The 21,550-nt window shown below is 33.6% G+C and overlaps 1 protein-coding gene across 6 annotated transcripts in view; it reads left to right on the top strand.

Moving 5' to 3' along the window:
* The window catches only part of EHBP1 (EH domain binding protein 1), an 870,491-nt gene that overhangs the window by 745,081 nt on the left and 103,860 nt on the right, over window positions 1–21,550 (top strand). For all 6 annotated transcript variants that reach the window (XM_037807056.1, XM_037807055.1, XM_037807058.1 and 3 more), the window contains 4 exons: window positions 2,081–2,259; window positions 2,880–2,928; window positions 6,764–7,660; window positions 11,666–11,809. In XM_037807056.1, coding sequence (XP_037662984.1) covers window positions 2,081–2,259; window positions 2,880–2,928; window positions 6,764–7,660; window positions 11,666–11,809 — 1,269 coding nt within the window. The remainder of the gene's footprint in view (window positions 1–2,080; window positions 2,260–2,879; window positions 2,929–6,763; window positions 7,661–11,665; window positions 11,810–21,550) is intronic.

The raw sequence follows: 21,550 nt of genomic DNA, 5'->3' as shown, positions 1-21,550 counted from the left end.
TCATTTTAAGCAGAAAGGTATTTTAGATTAATGGATTGATGTGACTAATGTCACGTGGCTAATATGTGGCTGTTTTAATATTTAAACTGCTTACCTCTAACTCTTGTGTTCTTTACTTCTTTTTCATTTACGTTTTCCAAGGGAGTCAGAAATATTTGAGCAAGGACTAGTGCTAATATATTACAGTATTTCTAGTTAGCTTTATGATTTCCCCATGTTTATTATTTTTGTTCTCTCACTACTGTTTTCCCATAGATAGTTTAAGAAAAGCAAAATAAAGCTAAAATGCTTGTTTTGGGGTACAAGGAGTAAAGAAATAGCTGGAGAGTCCTAATTGTTAAGGTTATGGAAAATTAGAAATAGAGAAGGTGAAATTTTCCAGGATCATCCGGATAAAATCCAGTTATGTCCAGAACCCATGGCTTCAGGCTCTCTGTTGTAATCATACCATCTCTGACTCATCACCTATTCCATCTCAACTTTCTCCCTTTAGAGTATACATGCCTAACTGTATTATTCTTCTCTGATTGTCATCTCTTTAAAAATGGAAATAGGTCTCACTTCCCCTATTGTTGTTAGAGAATCATTTTGTTGGTGATGTCCCTTCCATCCCTTATAATAAACCTTGTGGTGGATCAAGATTGTATTACTTATTCTTTCAAATAATAAATAACTTGACTCAACTATGGGGAAAAAACAATTATTATTTATTCTAAGACAGTCATACTATATTGGGGATTTCATTTCCATCTACTTCTTCATATTTAAATAGAATTTATGCAAGTTAGTTGAGTTTTATTATCTGTGGATTTTTCAGCATTGACCTCTACAGGTGATCATTTAAAGAACAGCACTTTGCTAGATTCATGGTTGTTTACATAAAAAAATTTTTAAACTAACTATTAATATAAATGAGAAATTACATGCTTAGTGTTTCTTAGTAGTCATCCTGCACAAGCAGTGAATGCATAAATCATAATGATATGCTTTTGATTATTTTAATTGTTTGGGACTAAGATGCTTTTGTCAAGTGGGGGCATCATTGGTCTTTCTCAAGTGAATGGTGTGGTAAGAATGGTCTGCTTTGTTAAACTTAAATATTAGGGATAAATAATTGTTCTCCTTTACCTTATTTTAGAGAGCCACTGTTCTGTGTCTAAGTTTTATTACCATAGTCAGCACTTTTAATTGTTAGCAAGATTTAAAGTCCAAAGACATTTAGTACTTTTCTTTATAGCCTTCAGTTGTATCAACCTAGAAGTTACCATTGCAAAATGGGGTTCTATTCAGTAAAAGAAAATGACATGGTTTTAAGATTAATAAAAGTTTAGTATAAAAATCCTATTATATATGGTCTAAGTTTTAATTGCCATTGTTTTTTAAGTATATGAACAAGATAAAAAACAGGTATAGGATTGGATTTAGCACACACACAAATTTTAATATTCAAAAGTAGCTCTTGATAACTAGAAGGTGTTTTGAGCAAATCCAAATTAGATATTGTGTGCTGCTGCTGTCAATGACTGACTGTTGCTAATAACTAAAATTGTTTTGTCATCATTAAATGTATATAAGAAGGATGTTTGAGCAAGATTATCATTGTGCTATTTATTTAACATACATATAAGAGTACAGTATTTAAAACCTTACTATGATTTTGATCTCTCCATTACTATTTGGGGAACAGATTTCAAAATGCATTATTTTTAATCTAGATGAAAAAGAACTATATTGTATATGATTGCATTGAGGGAAAATTTTTTAGAGTGTGAGAGTTACACAGATAATTCAGCCTTTAGTAATTAAATACTTTAACATGATGTTTCTATCAGCATAGCTCTTGGCCTGTTCCTCTGTATAAGTTTAAAATCTTGCATCCTTATCAGGCAAATGCCATAGGCTAAAACTGAAGATAACTTAAGATTCACATCTCCCTCTTGCACTTGACACTTGTGAATTGACAGTTTTGAAGGACCTAAACTGACATCAAAGGGTTTAGATGATCTAGATGGGCAATTAATGTTAATTTTCATTTTCCATTAAATTCTTTTAATGTTTTCCTCTTTTCCTTTTTTTCTAGCCAAGTCCTATACCAAGTCCTGTTTTGGGGAGAAAGCCAAATGCTAGTCAGTCATTGCTTGTATGGTGCAAAGAAGTTACAAAAAACTACCGTGGAGTGAAAATCACCAATTTTACTACATCATGGAGAAATGGTTTATCTTTTTGTGCAATATTACACCATTTTAGACCAGATTTAATGTAAGTGAAAATACTCTATAGTCCCTACAAATATTTCATGAATCATAGAATTTTTTAAAATAATAAATTATTAGCACACATCCTGAAATACTTGGCTTAATATTTCTTTTTCATTACTAACAACTCCTACTTTTTGAGAGAAGAAATGTATGTCAAAAAGAAAAGTTCTTCCTTCTTGATACCTAAAAACAATCTTTCCTCGCTTTTCAAAAGTGATTTTTCTCCTTAATCTCATACAAAGAGCTGACTTCAAATTATTATGAAAATTGTGTTGTCACTGTTAAAACGAGGTGAGACAAATAAGCCTGTAGCTCTTTGTACATTGACAACAAGGGATTACCTCATGGCAAATTTGGTTGTCAAAGGTAGTCTCTGGTCCCCTGCCTTAACCACTCTTTTAGATGGAAAGCTTCAGGCAATGAAACATGTAATCACTGTTTTTATTTATTTATTTATTTCCTTAATTTTCCACACTGTTAGTTTTGTTGATTGAATTGCTGTGAAATTGCTAGTTAGTCTTCAGTATTATTGAATGTCAAATTTTTAGATTCAGTTTCTTTTAAGAACAGCTTGTTTTTATGAAATACGGTATGTACCCACTGTGACATTTTCTCCCTCAGTGACTACAAGTCTCTGAATCCTCAAGATATTAAAGAGAACAACAAAAAGGTAAGAATTGCCAAGGGAAAAAATACATAGTTTCAATTTTGGTTTCTCTGCAGGTTTTTATTAATTTGGGGAAAATGCATTTGTTCTGTGAGGTCGTAACTGCAGCTCACAGAAGACCTTCTGCAGTTCAAATAGGATGCATATTTTACTCTACTTTGTCATGGACTTTAAAGCCCACAAATGCCAACCTGGCATCAGATTGATAAGTATGACCTTCATCAACTGTTAAATATTTGTTAAAGCAAATTTCTTTTATTCCAAAATTTAGCTTTTTTTAAAAAAAGTGCTCCCCAAACTATTATCTGACTTTAAAAAAGTCTGTTGGTGGGGGGTGGGATTGAGAGAAAGAGAAGCTTAATGGTCATCCAAAACAGAATGCATGAGTTTTAGATTCCTAGAAGGAAAAAAGATTATGAACATAGGTTCTTTCATTTTCTGGTGAACTATGCATTTTTTTCTGCATAATTAATACACTGAGATCAGCGCTTCCCAACTGGTATTTTGGGGTGAGGGGATATTGATCCTTTCAATCTTCAGGGTAGGGCTCAGCTGGGCTCAGATAAACTGCAGGCTGACTTATCTATTTACCTCCGCGCACAGTACAATATTATAATTTTCTGTGTGCACCTCACTTGTAAAAGGAGGGGAGCACCTAATTTAGCACACTGTAGTTACTCAAATTTTTTTTTTCCATTGAATGAATTCTTCAACAGAAAAATTAATGACATTTGTTGTTGTCTTAGAACACCTGGGATCTGTAGATTGAACTCAGATGGTCCTTGAACATGGCTAGGGAAAAAATACATTTTTATTTTCACAGTTCTTTCTCTGAAATTTAGCATTTCTTTCTAATGATGAATATAGGTGGCAAACCACTGTAGTACTGGCCATGTCTGAGTCTGTCACCTTTAGAAAAAAACAGTTATTTTCATGTTTTACAGTTGTGAATAGCTAGATATTTTTAAGCTCATCACTTCTTCAAAATTACATTAATGCATTTGTAAAAAGCACATATATTATTGTTTCATAAATTTGATTTTACTAATATTTTGATAGCTGTATTTTTCAATATAATCAGATTATTTTATAATCCTGTATGTTTTATACACTTGAAACATTCTTCTGAGAAAGGGTCCATAGGTTTCAACAGAGGACCAGAGGGTTCGTGGGACAAAAGGTTAATAACCTCTGGCCTAGGCTAATGTTTTTAATCTAGTTTAAGTTGCATTATTAAAAACACCAGTAATAAAAAGTGTATAAAAGGAAGTGTTAGAAGTGCAAATAACAGACAGGATTTAAATTAAAACAATTTTTACTTTTATTATTCTCTAAAACCAAAAATTTGCATTTTCATCTAAAAATTCTTGTTTTCTTTGCAAATTCATGCTGACCCTAAAGCTAAAGACTGCCAATTTTTTATTGAAATATACCACCAAAAAAAGAGATAATCTTAACAAATCAGAATAATTTTCTTATAGGTGGGCATGTTACAAAGTAAATCATTCTCATAAATAATTTCACTTATGATTTTGGAGCCTGTGTCTATCAAAGTGAAATGCCTTCTTTTTCATCAATTAGATTAAATTATATCTTTAAATTTGACAGTTCTTTACCTATATTTTATTGCATTTGAATAAAATACTAAGTTAATTTAAATGCAGATGTAAGCATTATTGGAACAAACCATCATAATTTTTATAAAGTGGGGCTTTCAACTTACTGTTCAAAATTTTGAAAAGGAAACATTGTTGCTTTTACCTATTTGTAGATTTTTAAAGAATATGGAACACCTCACTAGTATTTAAGACACCCTCCTTTACATTATTTTTTCAAGACTTCATCATACCTCAAATTTACATAGAGAAAAATATCCTATTAAATTTTTCCTCAATTAGATCTTCCAGAGCAAATAATCCTGACTTTTTGAAAGGATTTTAATTTAGATGATCCTTTTCATTGCATTTTTCAGTAAATAATTGTTGTACTGTCTTTCCTTTTCATCACTTTGTGAACCTGCTGCCTGATACCTACACTGAGTAGATTATCAGTACGTAGTTGCTACCTGCAGATTTATTTCCGGTTTCACACAGTTCTTCCTAATAATCTCCTGTGCCCTTGATTGAACTAAACACAGCACAAGAAACAATGGCTCTGTCTTCAGTTCCATGCAGATGCATAAAATGTCTGGCAGTGACTCCTCCTTACCTTTGAAAATAACATCTAGGAATAAGATAATTTTCTTTGAAAGACCTCTTTTCCTCCACATATAAACAGCTAAAAAGACAATAGGTGATTGATAATAGCACAAGAGGTTAATCTATAGAAAAATTCATTTATATAAAGTCTTGACCTTGCTTACAAGAAACTTTGTTTTTAAATGCTTCGTAGTGCAGTTAGTATGCATAAAATGAATCGCTACATGAAGTAAAATACCAACAGGAGTTTCCCCACAAGGAAGCTACTCATTTTCCTAGGTCTGTTAAAGTGCTGAATAAAAAAAATTATTTACCTGTGAAATCTGATCTTAACCAATATGTCAGTGTTTTAGATAATTGGGAATTGTTTAGAATACTGCCTGTGGTGCTTTTCCTGATGGCGTGCAATTGATGTCTGTCAATCAAGTTGTCAAGACACACAAGGGAGAAAATGACTTTAATTTTCCTAAAACATGTAAAATAACAAACAGGCCTATACATGCACACCAACTGAGCCTTTCTCTCTAGTAAATATTTTGAGGTACCAATATTGTGAAGCATGGTGCTGTGAAAATTGAAGAGGTTTTAATATCGCAATTTATTTTTCATTTCTTTCTTACTTATTCCGCAGCATTTATTAAACTACAGGAAGAATGTGGGACAAAGATTAAATTCAAAGGTAGAAGTGCACTTTGACATATAAGTGCTGAAGACTGATTCCTTCTGAATTGTTCATAATTTCCTAGCATTTCTTTTAAGAAAAAGTTTGAGTTATGATTTTAAATCTAGGCTATTATAACGAATAGATATTTTATATCCCAAAGCAAGAATATAACTAAAGAGTCATTACTTATCTCTAAGAGTATATACAAACCTCTACCCATACTTTAGTGCTTCCTAGCAACACAATGCTGTTTTCAAGGGTTAGTTCAGGATTGTAATAATTAATTGTAAATTGAGAAGCAGCTTTGATTCTTCAAAACTAGAAAAACCTGATTGCCACAGTCATTTAAAGGCTAACAAAAATAATACAATGCAGCCTTACATTCTCGACTTGGTTGTAATACTCAAAACATTTCATTCTTTCCAAAATGGAAGAAATGAAAATGAAGTCACTCTTCTCATTTGAGAATCAATCTTAATTGGGCATTTACAAATGTTTCTATGTTTCTAGACTTAAATGGTATTTCCTTGTATTTTGTATCAGATAATCTAGGTGTTAGTTCTTTTGGGTTTATCTAGCTGTATTTTTTCTTCACAAATCACTACAATTACATTACCATGGAAAAGAGAGGTTGATCAGGAGTGATTAAGCCAGAGATGGATAAGTCTAATGTTTCTCTATACCTTAGTTACTTATCTTAAAAATTCTTTCTAAGATTTTTGTGTGTTTTAATTTAACTCTCATTTTTGCTTATTTTTTTTATTGGAAAAAAACATTTCAAATGTGAAGTAATTTTTTCTCTACCTCACTTTTATAAATTTCTAACTTAATGGAATTATGTTCTTTTCATGTGATATAATGTCAGTAACATAATGTACCCTCCAACAAGAAAAAATTAAATTAAAATTTTGCTATTTTAAAAATGTGTGGATTGTCTCAACTATTCAATATATCTTTTGTCTTCCTTCCTTTGAAGGCATACGATGGATTTGCCAGCATAGGAATTTCCCGGTTATTGGAACCTTCTGATATGGTTTTATTAGCAATTCCTGACAAACTGACTGTTATGACTTACCTCTATCAAATAAGGGCACATTTCAGTGGCCAAGAACTAAATGTTGTTCAGATAGAGGAAAACAGCAGTAAAAGCACATATAAAGTTGGAAACTATGAAACAGATACAAACAGTTCTGTTGATCAGGAAAAATTCTATGCAGAGCTTAGTGATCTGAAGCGGGAGCCTGAACTGCAGCAGCCTGTCAGCGGAGCAGTAGACTTCTTATCTCAGGATGACTCTGTATTTGTAAATGATAGTGGGGTTGGAGAGTCAGAAAGTGAGCATCAGACTCCTGATGATCACCTTAGTCCAAGCACAGCCTCCCCTTACTGCCGCAGGACTAAAAGTGACACAGAACCCCAAAAGTCCCAGCAGGGCTCTGGAAGGACTTCAGGATCCGATGACCCTGGAATATGTCCCAACACAGATGCAACGCAAGCACAGGTTTTGTTAGGCAAGCAGAGACTATTGAAAGCTGAGAACCTAGAATTAAGTGACTTATATGTTAGTGATAAGAAGAAGGATGTGTCTTCACCCTTTATTTGTGAGGAAACAGATGAGCAAAAACTTCAGACTGTAGATGTTACTAGGAACTTGGACCAAGAAAAATTGGACGATTTTATACCATTAGAATGCAGATCAGATACTGAATCACCTGTCAAAAAAACAAGTTTATCTCCCACTGCTAAACTTGGATACCCATACAATAGAGATGCAGACCCTGCAAAGAAAAAACATAGTTCCCTGAAGCAGACAGAGACTGATCCAGATGCTGACAGAACCACTTTAAATCATATATCCACAAAAACAGTCCAGGTGAGTGAGCTAGAATGATGAATACATATATTTATTAAACAGTTATTCTGTGTGTTTTTTTTCTCTTTTTGTATTCATAGAACACTTTCAGATGCTACAAATGATTCAAGGTGAAGTATAATTTCCCATTATAGAAAAACCTCAAATACTCGTACTCTCTATTTAAAGTTTGTGATATAATATTGTAAACCTACAAATCAATCCCAATTTCAAGATTTAAGCATTAAAATTTGGTGACTTTCCAAATCAAAATATTATTTAACCTATAAAAGCAGAATATTGTACTATAAGAATGTCAGATATTCCAGGATTCCATTTAATAAGAACATCATTCAGAAAATGTGCATCTTCCTTAAATATTTTAGTTGTACCGAAATTGGTATTTTCAATGCTACCATTAATTTGTGGTTAAAAATTTTCATACAATAACCTGGAGTCATGTTCCTTTTTCAAATAGTCCTCAAATGGTTGCTGATTTCATCGAGAGATTGCACAGTCATGCTGCCAGAATACCAGGTTTATGCATATGCAGGCAACTACAACTTTGTCTTGACTGCCACCTGGGTGGCAGAGATTGTAAGATGCCATCAATTCTAAATTTTCAGAGGTGTTAAAATAAGAAAAAAAAGATCCATGTCTTAGAATAAAAGAACTATAGTAGCTATCAAAGCAAGCACCTGTTCTCTTTATCAAAAATCTCAAATTAAAAAGTCCTAAGTACCCAAAATTTTCTGATGGCTTTAAAATCATTCTAGTGCCCCAACATGGTATATAATCAATAAACTTAACAATTACAGAATTTAGCGAGCCTGAATTCTAATATCCAATACAGACTTTTTTGTAAACCAAATTTTTACCAAATTTTGTATACCAAAATTTTTAAGGCAAATGGGCTTAAAGCTAGAAAATGATTGTTTAAAAATTTAAAATAATCTGGACTGGTAATCAGTAAACCAGATTCTTATCCTAGCTCTGCCAATAGTTAGCAGTGTGGCATGTTAACTAGCCATTTGATGTCTCTAAAGTCTTTTTTATACACCAATGTTAAGTGAAATGATCTCTAAGAGTCCTTTTAACTCTAAAACTCTATTATGCTATGATTCTATTCAGGTGGTTTAAGTAATGGACAATTAAATCCACTGGATGATAGAAACACTATTTAACGCTCCATATATGCTTATTCATTGGCCATTGGTATATTGGTCATAATTTTGCTTATGGTAAATTTAAAGGTTTTTTTGGTAACTGATTGGCAAAAGTGATGTCTGACACCAAAAACTGTAATATTGGTGCTTGTACTTGATAGGTTTTTTTATTCATATAGCAGCTAAATTTTGGACAAATAATAATCTAACTTTCTACTTTGTACACTGTATTTCATCAATTCTGTATTGTTTTACACTTTAACTTCTCTGAAATTAAAATGTTACTTATAATGGTATGTCAGAGTTTAATTGACAGTGTTTGTTCTTTCTTCGTAGTTCATAAAATACTGATGAGTCTTACAATTGATGACATTTGATTAGAGGAAATTTGGTAACTTAATATGGCTTTATAGACTTAACAGAGTCGTAATGTTGCCCTTTTGAGTGCCTAATGCATGTGATGACCTTTATATGTCTTACATATATTTCTCTTAACTTTACAACTCCATAAGGTAAGTGGTTGAATCCTGTTTTACATATGGGAAAACTGGGGTTTACGGAGCTGCTCCAGGTCACATAGTAAGTGTTATAATGTTAGAATACAAAACCAAGCTTGCCCCTAAACTTTATGCTCACAATAACTTTTAATATTTTACCACAGTTGCAGCAAGAAGTAATGAAAGCAGTTTGGCAATGTTACATCAAGCCCATTAAAAATGTGTATTGCATTAGAGCCTACCTCTGGGAATTTTTCCTGAGGAGATAATTAGAATTGTATACAAGGGTTTACATATAAGGATGTTCATAAAGGCATTATTTATGATAGTGAAAAATTGTAAACATCATAAACATCCAATAAGATAAATAAAGTGTGATGCATTCATATAATAGAATACTAGGTAGTCAATTAAAATCATTTTTCAAAAAAATACTTAAAAGATATGAGAAAGTGATCACAATAAAAATACTAAGTGGGGGAAAAAAAGCAAAATTTTACAGTGATTATCTCTTAATGCCAGGATTGCTGATTATTTTCTTTTTTCTTTTTACTTTAATCTGTTTCCTACATTTTCTGTTATAAATATGAATTGCATTTATAATCAGAAAAAGAAATTGCATTTATGTGTTCTTAAGATCAAATCACAGTTTTTCACTATCTGTGTACCTGACTGGGGGATCACTAAATGGCTATAGAATCACAGAATTTAGAGCTAGTGGGGATTTTAACAATGATCTACTCTAGGTTCCCTCATTTCAAAGACAAGGAAAGTGAGGGATTTAAAGAATAATAATAGGTAGCATTTATCTAGTGCTTACCATGTGCCAAAACTAAGTGTTTCAACCCATTTCACTTAATCTTTTCAATATCCTTATGAGAGTTGGTCCATTTTTATCCCCATTTTATAAATGAGGAAACTGATACTTAGAAAAATTGACTTGCCCACAATTAAGTGATCTGACTGGGATTTGAACCCACACCTGTCTGACCATGAAATTCTTAAGCAGTATGTAATGGAATGCAGTATAGTTTTTTAGTGACCTGCTAAATGTTACATTGTTTATTATTAGTGGAGGAGGGATTAGTGCCTGGTGTCTTGACTGCAAATTTACTGTTCATTAAATTAATTTTGTCCGTTTTTGAGAAAGGGGCATTGATATTTTAACCAGTTCAACTATAATAACCAATTCCGTTACGTCCTATCAGCATAAACTAAGAATGTATCACTGTCATTTAAACATTTCAGTTGTATCTATTTAAGAAATTTTTAATCATCTTAAAATTTGGGGTGATGAATATGTTCTGGAATTATAGAGTGGTGATGGCTGTACAATATTGTGAATATACTAAAAATCACTGAATTGCACACTTTAAGAAAAACCCTTCCTGGTGTAAGTTTACAGAAAAGCTTTTAAAAAATAGTTATAGTAAAATATAAAGATCAGAAAGAGAACCAAAAGTGAGATACTAAATTTTTTTTTAAAATGATAGTTTCACATTATACCAAATAAAGTAATAGGTGTGCTGTTTATTACCTTTTCTTTGACTTAAAGCCTAAGGCCATTACTTATGATTGGAACCAAAACTATGTAATGAAAAGGAAGAAATTAAGTATCAGAGTTAATAGCAATAGTCACGTAAAGCCAAAAGTTAATTACTTTAGTAGAAAAAAGGAATTTGAACCATAAAGAGTATAGATACTTGTGCTTTTGTGTTAATACCACCATTTAAAAACTGATTTCCGTTGGTGACCAATACTATTTTTCTCCAAAAATATATTGTAATATTCTAAACTACTCTCCCAATTCTGATAGTGGTTAATTGTTTTTCTTGTAAGGAGAGCATGCAATGGAGGAAACCGGTTTTATATTTGTTTCCAAAATATGATAGCTTTTATTTTTCTGTAAACATTAGTTGTCAAGAATTTTAAAAATTATTGCCACAGATATTTAAATCTATCCATAAAAAAACTTGGAAGATTTTACCAATTCTATAACACTATAAAAATGAAACTGAACTTTTTAAAACATCTTTGATTGCCATATAATACTGTGTTTAGCAAATACGAAGAAGGTACATCATATACATTTGGACCTTATACCTTATGAGAATATGTTCTAATAAAAGTTTTATTAAATTAGTTCTGGTTTTAGGCATTTGAGATGTTATTTCTTTTATGTCAGATTTATTTATTCATTCCACAGTTTTTGGTCAACATTAATATTCTCTGTAGGTAAGCTTAAGAAGCTACAATCTTATTCCTGACTTCTGTTATTTTCAGATTGTCTAGTCATTAATTAGTTTACAAATATAGATTACTTTTTTTTTTTTTGCTTCTAATTCTACGTCTTTGCTTTTAAGCATCGAATGTTATCCAGACAAGAAGAACTTAAAGAAAGAGCAAGAGTTCTGCTTGAGCAAGCAAGAAGAGATGCAGCTTTAAAGGCAGGGAATAAGCAGAATACCAGCACAGCCACACCACTCTGCAACAGGCAGCTAAGTGATGTGAGAAAACATTGATTGAAAACTATAGATTGTTATTATGGTCATGGGGGCAAGGGGAATAATTTACTTGTATTTTTTCTAAATAATTATTTTTCCTCAGACCTTGTACACAGTGGGTGCTTAGCAAGTTAATTGAACTGATATATTCATATTTGAAGGAGCATATTGTGATTATTCCTAAAACATAGTATTAGCTATGAAAAAAAGTAAGATCCTGGAATATAATTTCCACATATGCATGAATCTGTTTCTTTGTTTTTTTAATTAATTACATTTTTTAATTTCAGTTGTACTCTGGTTAAGGTTGTGTTTTCTCCAAGAAAGTTAATTTTGATGGAAGGATTAGAATATAATATCGATGCCTACCATTTATTGAAGACCTACTCTGTAGTCCAGGCACTATAATGGAAGTTTTACATAATTTTTGTTTTATTTAACCCTATGAGTAGATATGATTCAAGCTACTTTCCAGAAAATAAAACTGAGGCTAATAGATAAAAAGGTAATTTGTATAAGGTTGCTGGGTCAGTAAATGATGAATCCAGGAATCAACCTGAGCTTTAATCAGACTACAGAGTCATTGATCTGTCCTATCATCTTGCTACCACCCCTATGTTAAACCACTTTTTTTGAACATGTTTTTGTGTAAGGTTTCACAGATAATAATATACATATAATAATAGAAGCCTTGAAATTCAGGGGACATGAACCTCTTCATGAATCTGATGAAAACTATGGCAACTCCCTTCCTCCACCAAATTCATATATACATAAAACTCACACTCTTTTTAAAGGTTTGCAGATATCAGGTAGTTAGCCTCTAACCTTGAACATTTTTTTCAAACTTCAAGCCTTGACACAATGAGGTATAAAATAAATTTAGTGGACCTCAAAATCATTTTATTTTTAACAAAAAGAAGCAGAATAGAATGGAATCTAAAATATCAGAGTTCATCACAAATAGTAAGCTTATTATTTTTTTGTGGAACTTTTCTTTCTTTTATGTGCCTGTGTGTAAGAACTGACTAGATCTTGAAATAAAATGTGGTATTAACTGTGGGTCCCTATCAAAAGTGTTTGAGAAACACTAATCCAGAGGACCATTCTTTCAAAGCAAGAACTTTGAAGCCTCTATGTCAGCTTTTTCAGTACCTGTCCATCTGTTATGTTATCTATTTGTTGATTGATTAGATCATTTACAACATATTTATTGAATGTCTGACCGAGTATATTCATAGTGACATATTACGCTTATTCCCTCATGGAGTTTACATTCTGGTGGGAAAAAGACGGACAATAACAAACAAACAAGGAAGATAATTATGTAACATAAAAACTGCTTTCTATGGTAAAGGGTAATTTGGATACATGGGCACTGAGTGATCTGAGAAAGGGACATTTGAATTAAGACTTGATAGATGAGAAAGATCCAGTCAAATGAAGAGCCACAGAAAGAGTATTGTCTTTAATAGGGACTTATCTTGTTGGTATTGTGTTGTATTTTTGATAAACTTTGTTTCATAATTCTTTCAGACTCTCAAGAAAAGTTGAAAATATATACCTTTATATTTTTCAAGTATGTTGATTTTAGATTCACAATACCTGAGATTTAAAGGACCAGTCTGTCAAATGGTTTTTCAAAAAATCACGAACATTTTACATATTTGTAAATTTTGCATATATTAATAATTATCACCTAATGTTTATTGAGTACTTACTAAGTGCCAAGTAGGATTCTAAGTGCTTTTACATAGATTTTCACATTTAATCATCACAACTTTAAAAGGTAAGTGCTATCATCTCCGTTTTACAAGTGAGAAAACTGACACATAAACAAGTTAACAAATTGACCAAAGTTACACAGTGAATAAGTAAAAGAGCCAAGAATTGAGACAATCTGACTTTAGAGATCACGTTATATTAAAGCCTTGTGTTATATTTCCTTCTTATTTATTCTCCTGACATCCTTGTGAAGTAGAAATAGATATTATCATTGTATCCACAGTAGATATTTGGAAAATGATTTAGAAAAAAGGGTTTTAAATTTACCTAAAGTCACAGACAACGGCAAATTATACTTAGAATTCAAGTATCCTGACTTTTAAAGCTGTTTAGTCTTTCATTCAGTTCATTCATTTATTAGTTCAACCTTTCAACTAATATTTATCAGTCATCTTTTATGTTCAAGGCACCAGCAATTTTACATAAACTTTTTCTTTCTCAAATGAAACATACCTTTTAACTAAATTTTTATAGTGTGAATTCACTATCAGAAGTTAATTACTAAAACATCTTTTATTCCATGTCTTACTGTAGTTCTAAATTATATAACTTGGATTTTTTTTTCTTTTGTTTTTTAAATTAAATTCAGTTTTATTGAAATATATTCACATACCATACAATCATCCATGGTATACAATCAGCCATTCACAGTACAATCATATAGTTATGCATTCATCACCACAATCTATTTCTGAACATTTTCCTTACATCAGAAAGAACCAGAATAAGAATAAAAAATAAAAGTAAAAAAGAACACCCAAACCATCCCCCCATCCCACCCTAATTTTCATTTAGTTTTTGTCCTCATTTTTGTACTCATCCATCCATACACTTGATAAAGGGAGTGTGATCCATAGGGTTTTCACAATCACACTGTCACCCCTTGTAATCTACATTATTATACAGTTGTCTTCAGGAGTCCAGACTACTGGGTTGGAGTTTGATAGTTTCAGGTATTTACTGCTAGCTATTCCAATACATTAAAACCTAAGAGGTATATAACTTGGATTGTAAGAAACATAATGCTAGTGAGGGTTTATTGAGTTAAATACTCTTTTACACTGCTGGTAGCATGTAACTTGCTACAACTTTCTGGAAAGCAATGAGACACGATCAAGAAGTACTCATTCCCTTTACCCAGTAATTCTACTAACAAAGATCAAAATACATGATTTTCATTACAATGTTATTTATAATAACAAAATTTTAGAAATGGCCTAAATGCTCAAAAATAGTGGAATGATTAAATTATAACAAATACATATAATTGTTATGTAGCCATTAAGAATTATCTATTCAGAGATGGAAGAAGATGGTGGCATAGAGAGGAGTGGGAGTTAGTTAGCCCCCCTGGAGCAACTAATAAACAACCAGGAACAAGTAGTAAGTGATCTGAAATAACTGCTAGGGGACACCATGACTGTGCACACATCGTGCACCAACCTTGGTTGAGAGGAATGCCTGAGATTGCATTCCTGTGAGTAGAAACTGTAGACCCTACTCGGGAGCCCCCTCCCCCTGTGGCAGCCCGAACTGCAAAGCCTCACTGTGATAGAGAGCAGCACTCTCTGAACAAGTGAATATACCTCAGTCCAGCTCCAGCTGGAGTTTTAATTGGCAAATGTGGACTACTCAATGCAAGCTACAAATCCCCAACAAGCAGACAGAGGCTTTTAGTAATGACTGACCTTGAAAAGCCAGGGGACTTCTCTGTTCTGGGAGGGGGAACCCAGAGGACTGAGTACTGTCTCTGGCTGATGAGTGAAACTGGGGGCTGTGGACCTGGCCCTGAAAGGGGCTTTCTGTCCTTTTTTGGCTCTCTCAACCTCAGCGGCTCAGTGGAGAAAGCCTCAGCCATTTTCAGTTTGCAGTGCTCTGACCCAGACAAGGGTGTATATAGCAGAGTCAGAGACACAAAGATCCTATTTAAATGCAGATAACTACTCCCTATGGGGTGTATCTTCTCTAAGGGGAAGGAGGTCATGCCCAGCTCTACGACCTGCCTTCCAAACAGAACTAGACACCAGAGTCTGGAGGGAAGCAGCCAAAATAGAAACTAAGTGGACCACACCTCCTTACACCAGTCAGGAGCTACAGGCTGACAAGTGCCACCTGCTGGGCAGGTTAGGAAAAGCACACTGACTGGAGGCCTCACAGGGTGTATCAATCTTCTAAGACACACCCTCAGGAAAACCTGATACTGAATATTGCCCTGTTCTGGGACAATATTGAGCCCATTCTGTTCTGGGAAAACTTGATGGGAGTAACCAAGGAAACCAGATGCCTAGACAACAGAAAACTACAACCTACACTAAGAAAAATGAAGTTATGGCCTAGTCAAAGGAATAAACGTACACTTCAACAAAGATAAAGGAATTGAAACAACTAATGCTAAATCAATTAAAAAAGTTTAGGGAAGATATGGCAAAAGAAATGAAGTGTATTATGTAAAACACTGGGCATACATAAGGTAGAAATCAAAAGTTTGAGAAAACAACTGGCAGAATCTATGGAAATGAAAGGCACAACACAAGAGATGAAAGACACAATGGAGACACACAACAGCAGATCTCAAGAGTCAGAAGAAAACACTCAGGAACTGGAGAACAAGACACCTGAAATCCTACACACAAAGAAACAAATTGGGAAAAGAAGGGAAAAATAGGAGCAATGTCTCTGGGAATTGAATGACAACATGAAACACATGAATGTACACGTCATGAGTGTCCAAGAAGGAGAAGAGAAGGGAAAAGGGGCAGAAGCAATAATAGAGGAAATAATTGTGAAAATACATAAAATTAAAAAAATGAAAGACATAAAATTACAGATCCAAGAAGCACAGTGTACCCCAAACAGAATAGATCTGAATAGGCCTGTGCCAAGACACTTAATAATGAGATTATCAAATGTCAAAGACAAAGAGAATCCTGATAGCAGCAAGAGAAAAGCAATCCATCACATACACAGGAAGCTTCATGAGACTATGTGCAGATTTCTCAATAGAAACCATGGAGACAAGAAGGAAATGGGGTGATATTTTTAAGATACTGAAAGAGAAAAACCACCTATATACGGCAAAACTGTCCTTCAAATATGAGGGAGAGTTCAAAATATTTTCTGGCAAACAGACAATGACAGAGTTTGTGAACAAGATACCTGCTCTACAGGAAATACTAAAGGGAGCACTACAGACTGATAGGAAAAGACAGGTGTGAAAGGTTTGGAACACAATTTTGGGTGATGGTAGCACAGCAATGTAAGTACACTGAACAAAGATGACTATGAATATGGTTGAAAGAGGAAGGTTAGGAGCATGTGGGACACCAGAAAGAAAGAGGAAAGATAAAGACTGGGACTGTATAACTCAGTCAAGCCTAGAGTGCTCAGCAATTGTGGTAAAATGTACAAATACATTTTTCATGAGGGAGAACCAATGAATGTCATCCTTGCAAGGTGTTAAAAATAGAGAGGTATTGGGGGAAAAATAAAATCAATGCAAACTAGAGACTGTAGTTAACAGACACATTGTATATGCTTCCTTTAATATAACAAAGGCAATATACCAAAGCTAAATGCATATAAGAGGGGGGCATAAGAGAAGGGGTATGGGACTCTTGGCTTTGGTGGTGTTTGTCTCTTTATTCTACTTTAGTTTAATGCTATCTTTGCTTTTGTTGCTTCCTAGCTGTCATGTTTTTTTTTTGTTTGTTTCTTTTTTTTATCCTCATTTTTCTTTTTCTTTTGTCTCTCTACCTTCTTTGATTCTTCCTCCTTCTTTGTGGAAGAAATGGAGATGCCCTTATATAGATAGTGGTGATGGTGGTGAATACATAAATACATGACTATACAGGGAACCATTGATTGTTTACTTAGGATGGAATGTATGGTATGTGAACAAAACCATCAAAAAAAAATGGGTTGATGAAGAAACTTTGAGGGCACTATATTGAGTGAAGTAAGTCGAACACATTGCAGCATCTTGCTGATATGAACTAATTATAATATGTAAACTCACAGGCTTGAAATGTAAGTTACCAGGATATAGAACAATGCTAACGAATGGGGAGCGGTTACTTATTATGAGCAGAATGTTCAACTAGGTTGAACTTAAATGTTTGGAAATGGACAGAGATGACAGTAGCATGTTGTGAGAATAACTGACAGTGCTGAATGGTGTGTGAATGTGGTGGAAAGGGGAAGCTCAGAGTCATATATATCACCAGAAGGAAAGTTGGAGGTTAAAAGACGGGGATGTATAAAACAGTGAATCTTGTGGTGGGCAATGTCCATGATTAACTGTACAAATTTTAGAAATCTCTTTTGTGAACCAGACACATGTATGACACTATAACTACAAGTTAATAATAAAAATAATAGAGGTAATAATACCTTTTGCAAACTGTATACTACAGTTAGTAGTATTTTAACATTCTTTCATCAACAGTAACAAATGTACTCTACCAATACTATTAGTAATGGAGGGGGGGGTGGTTAAGGGTATGGGAGAATTTGAGTTTCCTCTTTTTGTCTTTGTTTCTTTTCTGGAGTAATGAAAATGTTCTAAAAATTGGGAAAAAATACTTAATTGTGGTGGTGGATGCACAGCTGTATGCTGCTACCGGGGCAATTGATTATACTCTTTGGATCTTTGGATAATTGTGTAGTATGTGGTCAGTCTCAATAAAAAAAAAAGAGGGAAAAACAAGGATTATCTATTCAGTAATATTTTGAAGGAATATTTTAATAACGTAGGAAAATACTCATAATGTGTTGTTTCAAGAAGAAAGTTATAAAATAGGATTTGTCATGTGAGCTCCATTTTCTAATAATACAAGCTGTGTTTTTATATATTCATTGAAAGAGACAGGAAGGAAAAATAATCAAAAGGTTAACAACATTTACCCTAGGAGTAGGACAATAAATCTGTAATGTACACATTGCAGGGGTTTTTTTTCCCTTTATTCTCTCTGTATTAAAAACATGACATGCTAAGATAAATATTTTAGACTAGGGAGATTTGGGATATTCAAAAAAGGTATTTTCGGCAGATTGTTTTCTTGGCATACCAAACAAACTTGACCATAAAGTAGTTTCATTTAAACTGTATTATTTTTAAATAGCTTCTAAGATCTGTTTGTACATCTATGCATGTGTTTTTGTTGTTTTTTTTAATAAAAGTATTTTTATTTTTAGACAAACCTAAATAAAATTACTAAAGGCTGAAGGACCACGTTGATGATCAGAAAATATTTTTTTTCTGCCTACCTTTGTTTTTACTTCTTTTAATGATCAAGTTGCTGTCATAAGAGACAACATCTAAAGTGACAGTGTTCAACTTTTTTTAAAATGCAGTTTTATTAAGATACAGTCACATACCATACAGTCCATCCAAAGTGTACATTCTCTGGCTCACAGTATCATCACATGCTTGTGCATTCATCACCACAATCAATTTTAGAACATTTTCATTTCTCAAAAAAAAAACCCCAAAACATCCCGTTCTCCTTATCCCCACCTCCTATTGACCCCTAGTACTAGTGTGTACATTTGTTACTGTTGATTAAAGAAGATACCACTGATAACTGTAGTCCATAGTTTACAATAGGTACATTTTTTTCTCCATATACCTCTTTATTATTAACTCCTTATAATAGTGCTGTTTTTTTTAATTCAATTCTATTGAGATATATTCATATACCATACAATCATCCATGGTGTACAATGAACTGTTCACAGTACCATCATATAGTTGTGCATTCATCACCCCAATCTATTTTTGAATATTTTCCTTACACCAGAAAGAATAAAAATAAGAATAAAAAATAAAAGTAAAAAAGAACACCCAAATCATCCCCCCCCATCCAACCTTATTTTCCATTTGGTTTTTGTCCCCATTTTTCTACTCATCCATCCATACCCTGGATAAAGGGAGTGAGATCCACAAGGGTTTTACAATCACACTGTCACTCCTTGTAAGCTACATTGTTATACAGTTGTCTTCAAGAGTCAAGGCTACTACTGGGTTGCAGTTTGATAATTTCAGGTATTTACTTCTAGCTATTCTAATACATTAAAACCTAAAAAGTGTTATCTATATAGTGCATAAGAATGCCTCCCACAGTGATCTCTCAACTCTATTTGAATCTCTCAGCCACTGAAACTTAATTTTGTTTCATTTCGCATCCCCCTTTTGGTCAAGAAGATGTTCTCAATCCCACGATGCTGCATCCAGATTCATCCCTGGGAGTCATATCCTGCATTGCCAGAGAGATTTACACCCCTGGGTGTCAGATCCCACGTAGTGGGGAGGGCAGTGAGATCACCTGCTGAGGAGGCTTAGCTAGAGAGAGAGAAGGCCACATCTGACCAATAAAGAGGTAGTCAGGGGGAGACTCTTAGGCACAATTATAAGCAGGTTTAGCCTCTCCTTTTATGCATGTGTTTTAAGGAGACACGGGGAATGAACTCTTTGTATTTAGAGTTGGTGATATTTGTGCGTACTTATGGAGTAAATAGCTGATTCAATAATAGCAGTCCTGCTCACATTGAGAGAACATGTGATACTCTTCAGTGACCATTGTTTGAGATTGGTGAATAATAACCATGGTATCTTACAAAATACCTACTTGTTCCTTTGACTACTACTGATATGACTAGGGTTGGCTATCTTATATTCATGTATAGGTTTGTGGGCGGGGGGGTGGGGGGTGTGCTTTTCTATTTTTTCAGAAAGAGCAGCTCCTCACCAGGCTGGTCATTTTGTTACACTTGTTCCTCACTTACTGAAAATTGTACCCTATTCTTTATGAGGCCATCCTATGGACAGTCTCAAAGATACTGGTCTTACCCTTCCTGTTTCAAGTTATCTACTGCTGTGTAACAAGCCACTGCAAAACTTATTGGCATAAAACAACTATTAAATTTTAAAAATACTTATAATGTTTAAAAAATTTTAAAGTTTTATTATTCTCATGATTCTGTAGGTTAGGGATTCAAATAGGATACAGTGGGAATGGTCTGTCTCTGTTCCACAGTTTCTGGAGCTGGCTTTTGGCTAGGACTTCCACTGGCTGTCATTCAGAACACCTACACATGGCCTCTCCATATGGTCTCACCAATTGGGCTTCGTCAGAGCCTAGTGGCTGGGTTCCAAGAATGTGAATGGGTTCTTCACATTCTTATGATACAGCTTTAAAATACAGATAGCATCACTTCTGCCATTCTCTGTTGACCTAAGCAGTCACCAAGCTCTACCCAAGTCCAAGTGGAGGAGTCGTAGACCCCACCACTCAATGGAAGGAGTGTGAAAGTCACATTTATAAAAAGAGTATGTGGCATGGGAGATATTGTTGAACCTCATTCTCAGTTGTAGTTTAAGCTCAATTGAAAAAGTCCTGCTTCTGCATTCTGCAGTAGATATTGCTCAAATTTCAGATAAATATGACCATGTATGTAAGAGTTGTGAAGAGTATCAGTTTCATTAATTGAATAGTATTCTAGGACTATTATTCTTATTTTGACACTTGATACTCTGTAGATCTTATAGCTAATATAGAAATGATTTCAGAAAGAGGATGTAAAATGTCAGATAAATCAAATCTAGGTTTCACCAATTCAGAGGAAGTTAGGCCTTGCCATGGTTTTTCAGATTTTCAGTTTAGTATGCAGCTTGATATCAGGTTGCTATCTTTTCCAAGGACTTAGTAGTTTTCTTAATTTAGTCATTTTCTTTAGATTATCATTCTGGATAGCTCTTGTACATACAGATTGGAAATATTTAGGCAGTTCTAGCCATTTTTTGGAAAGGTAGTATACTAGGCAACATTCTCCAAAGAAACAGTACTGACAAATAAATAAATGAGATTTATTTTAGGAATTTCTCATGCAACTGTGGGGATTTACAAGTCCAAATTCCATACAGTAGGCCACAAGTCAGAAACTTCAGCAAAGGTGATTGTG

The sequence above is a fragment of the Choloepus didactylus genome, chromosome 17 (assembly GCF_015220235.1).
Source record: "Choloepus didactylus isolate mChoDid1 chromosome 17, mChoDid1.pri, whole genome shotgun sequence".
NCBI lineage: Eukaryota > Metazoa > Chordata > Mammalia > Pilosa > Megalonychidae > Choloepus > Choloepus didactylus.
This window is presented reverse-complemented; position numbering and strand designations above follow the sequence as displayed.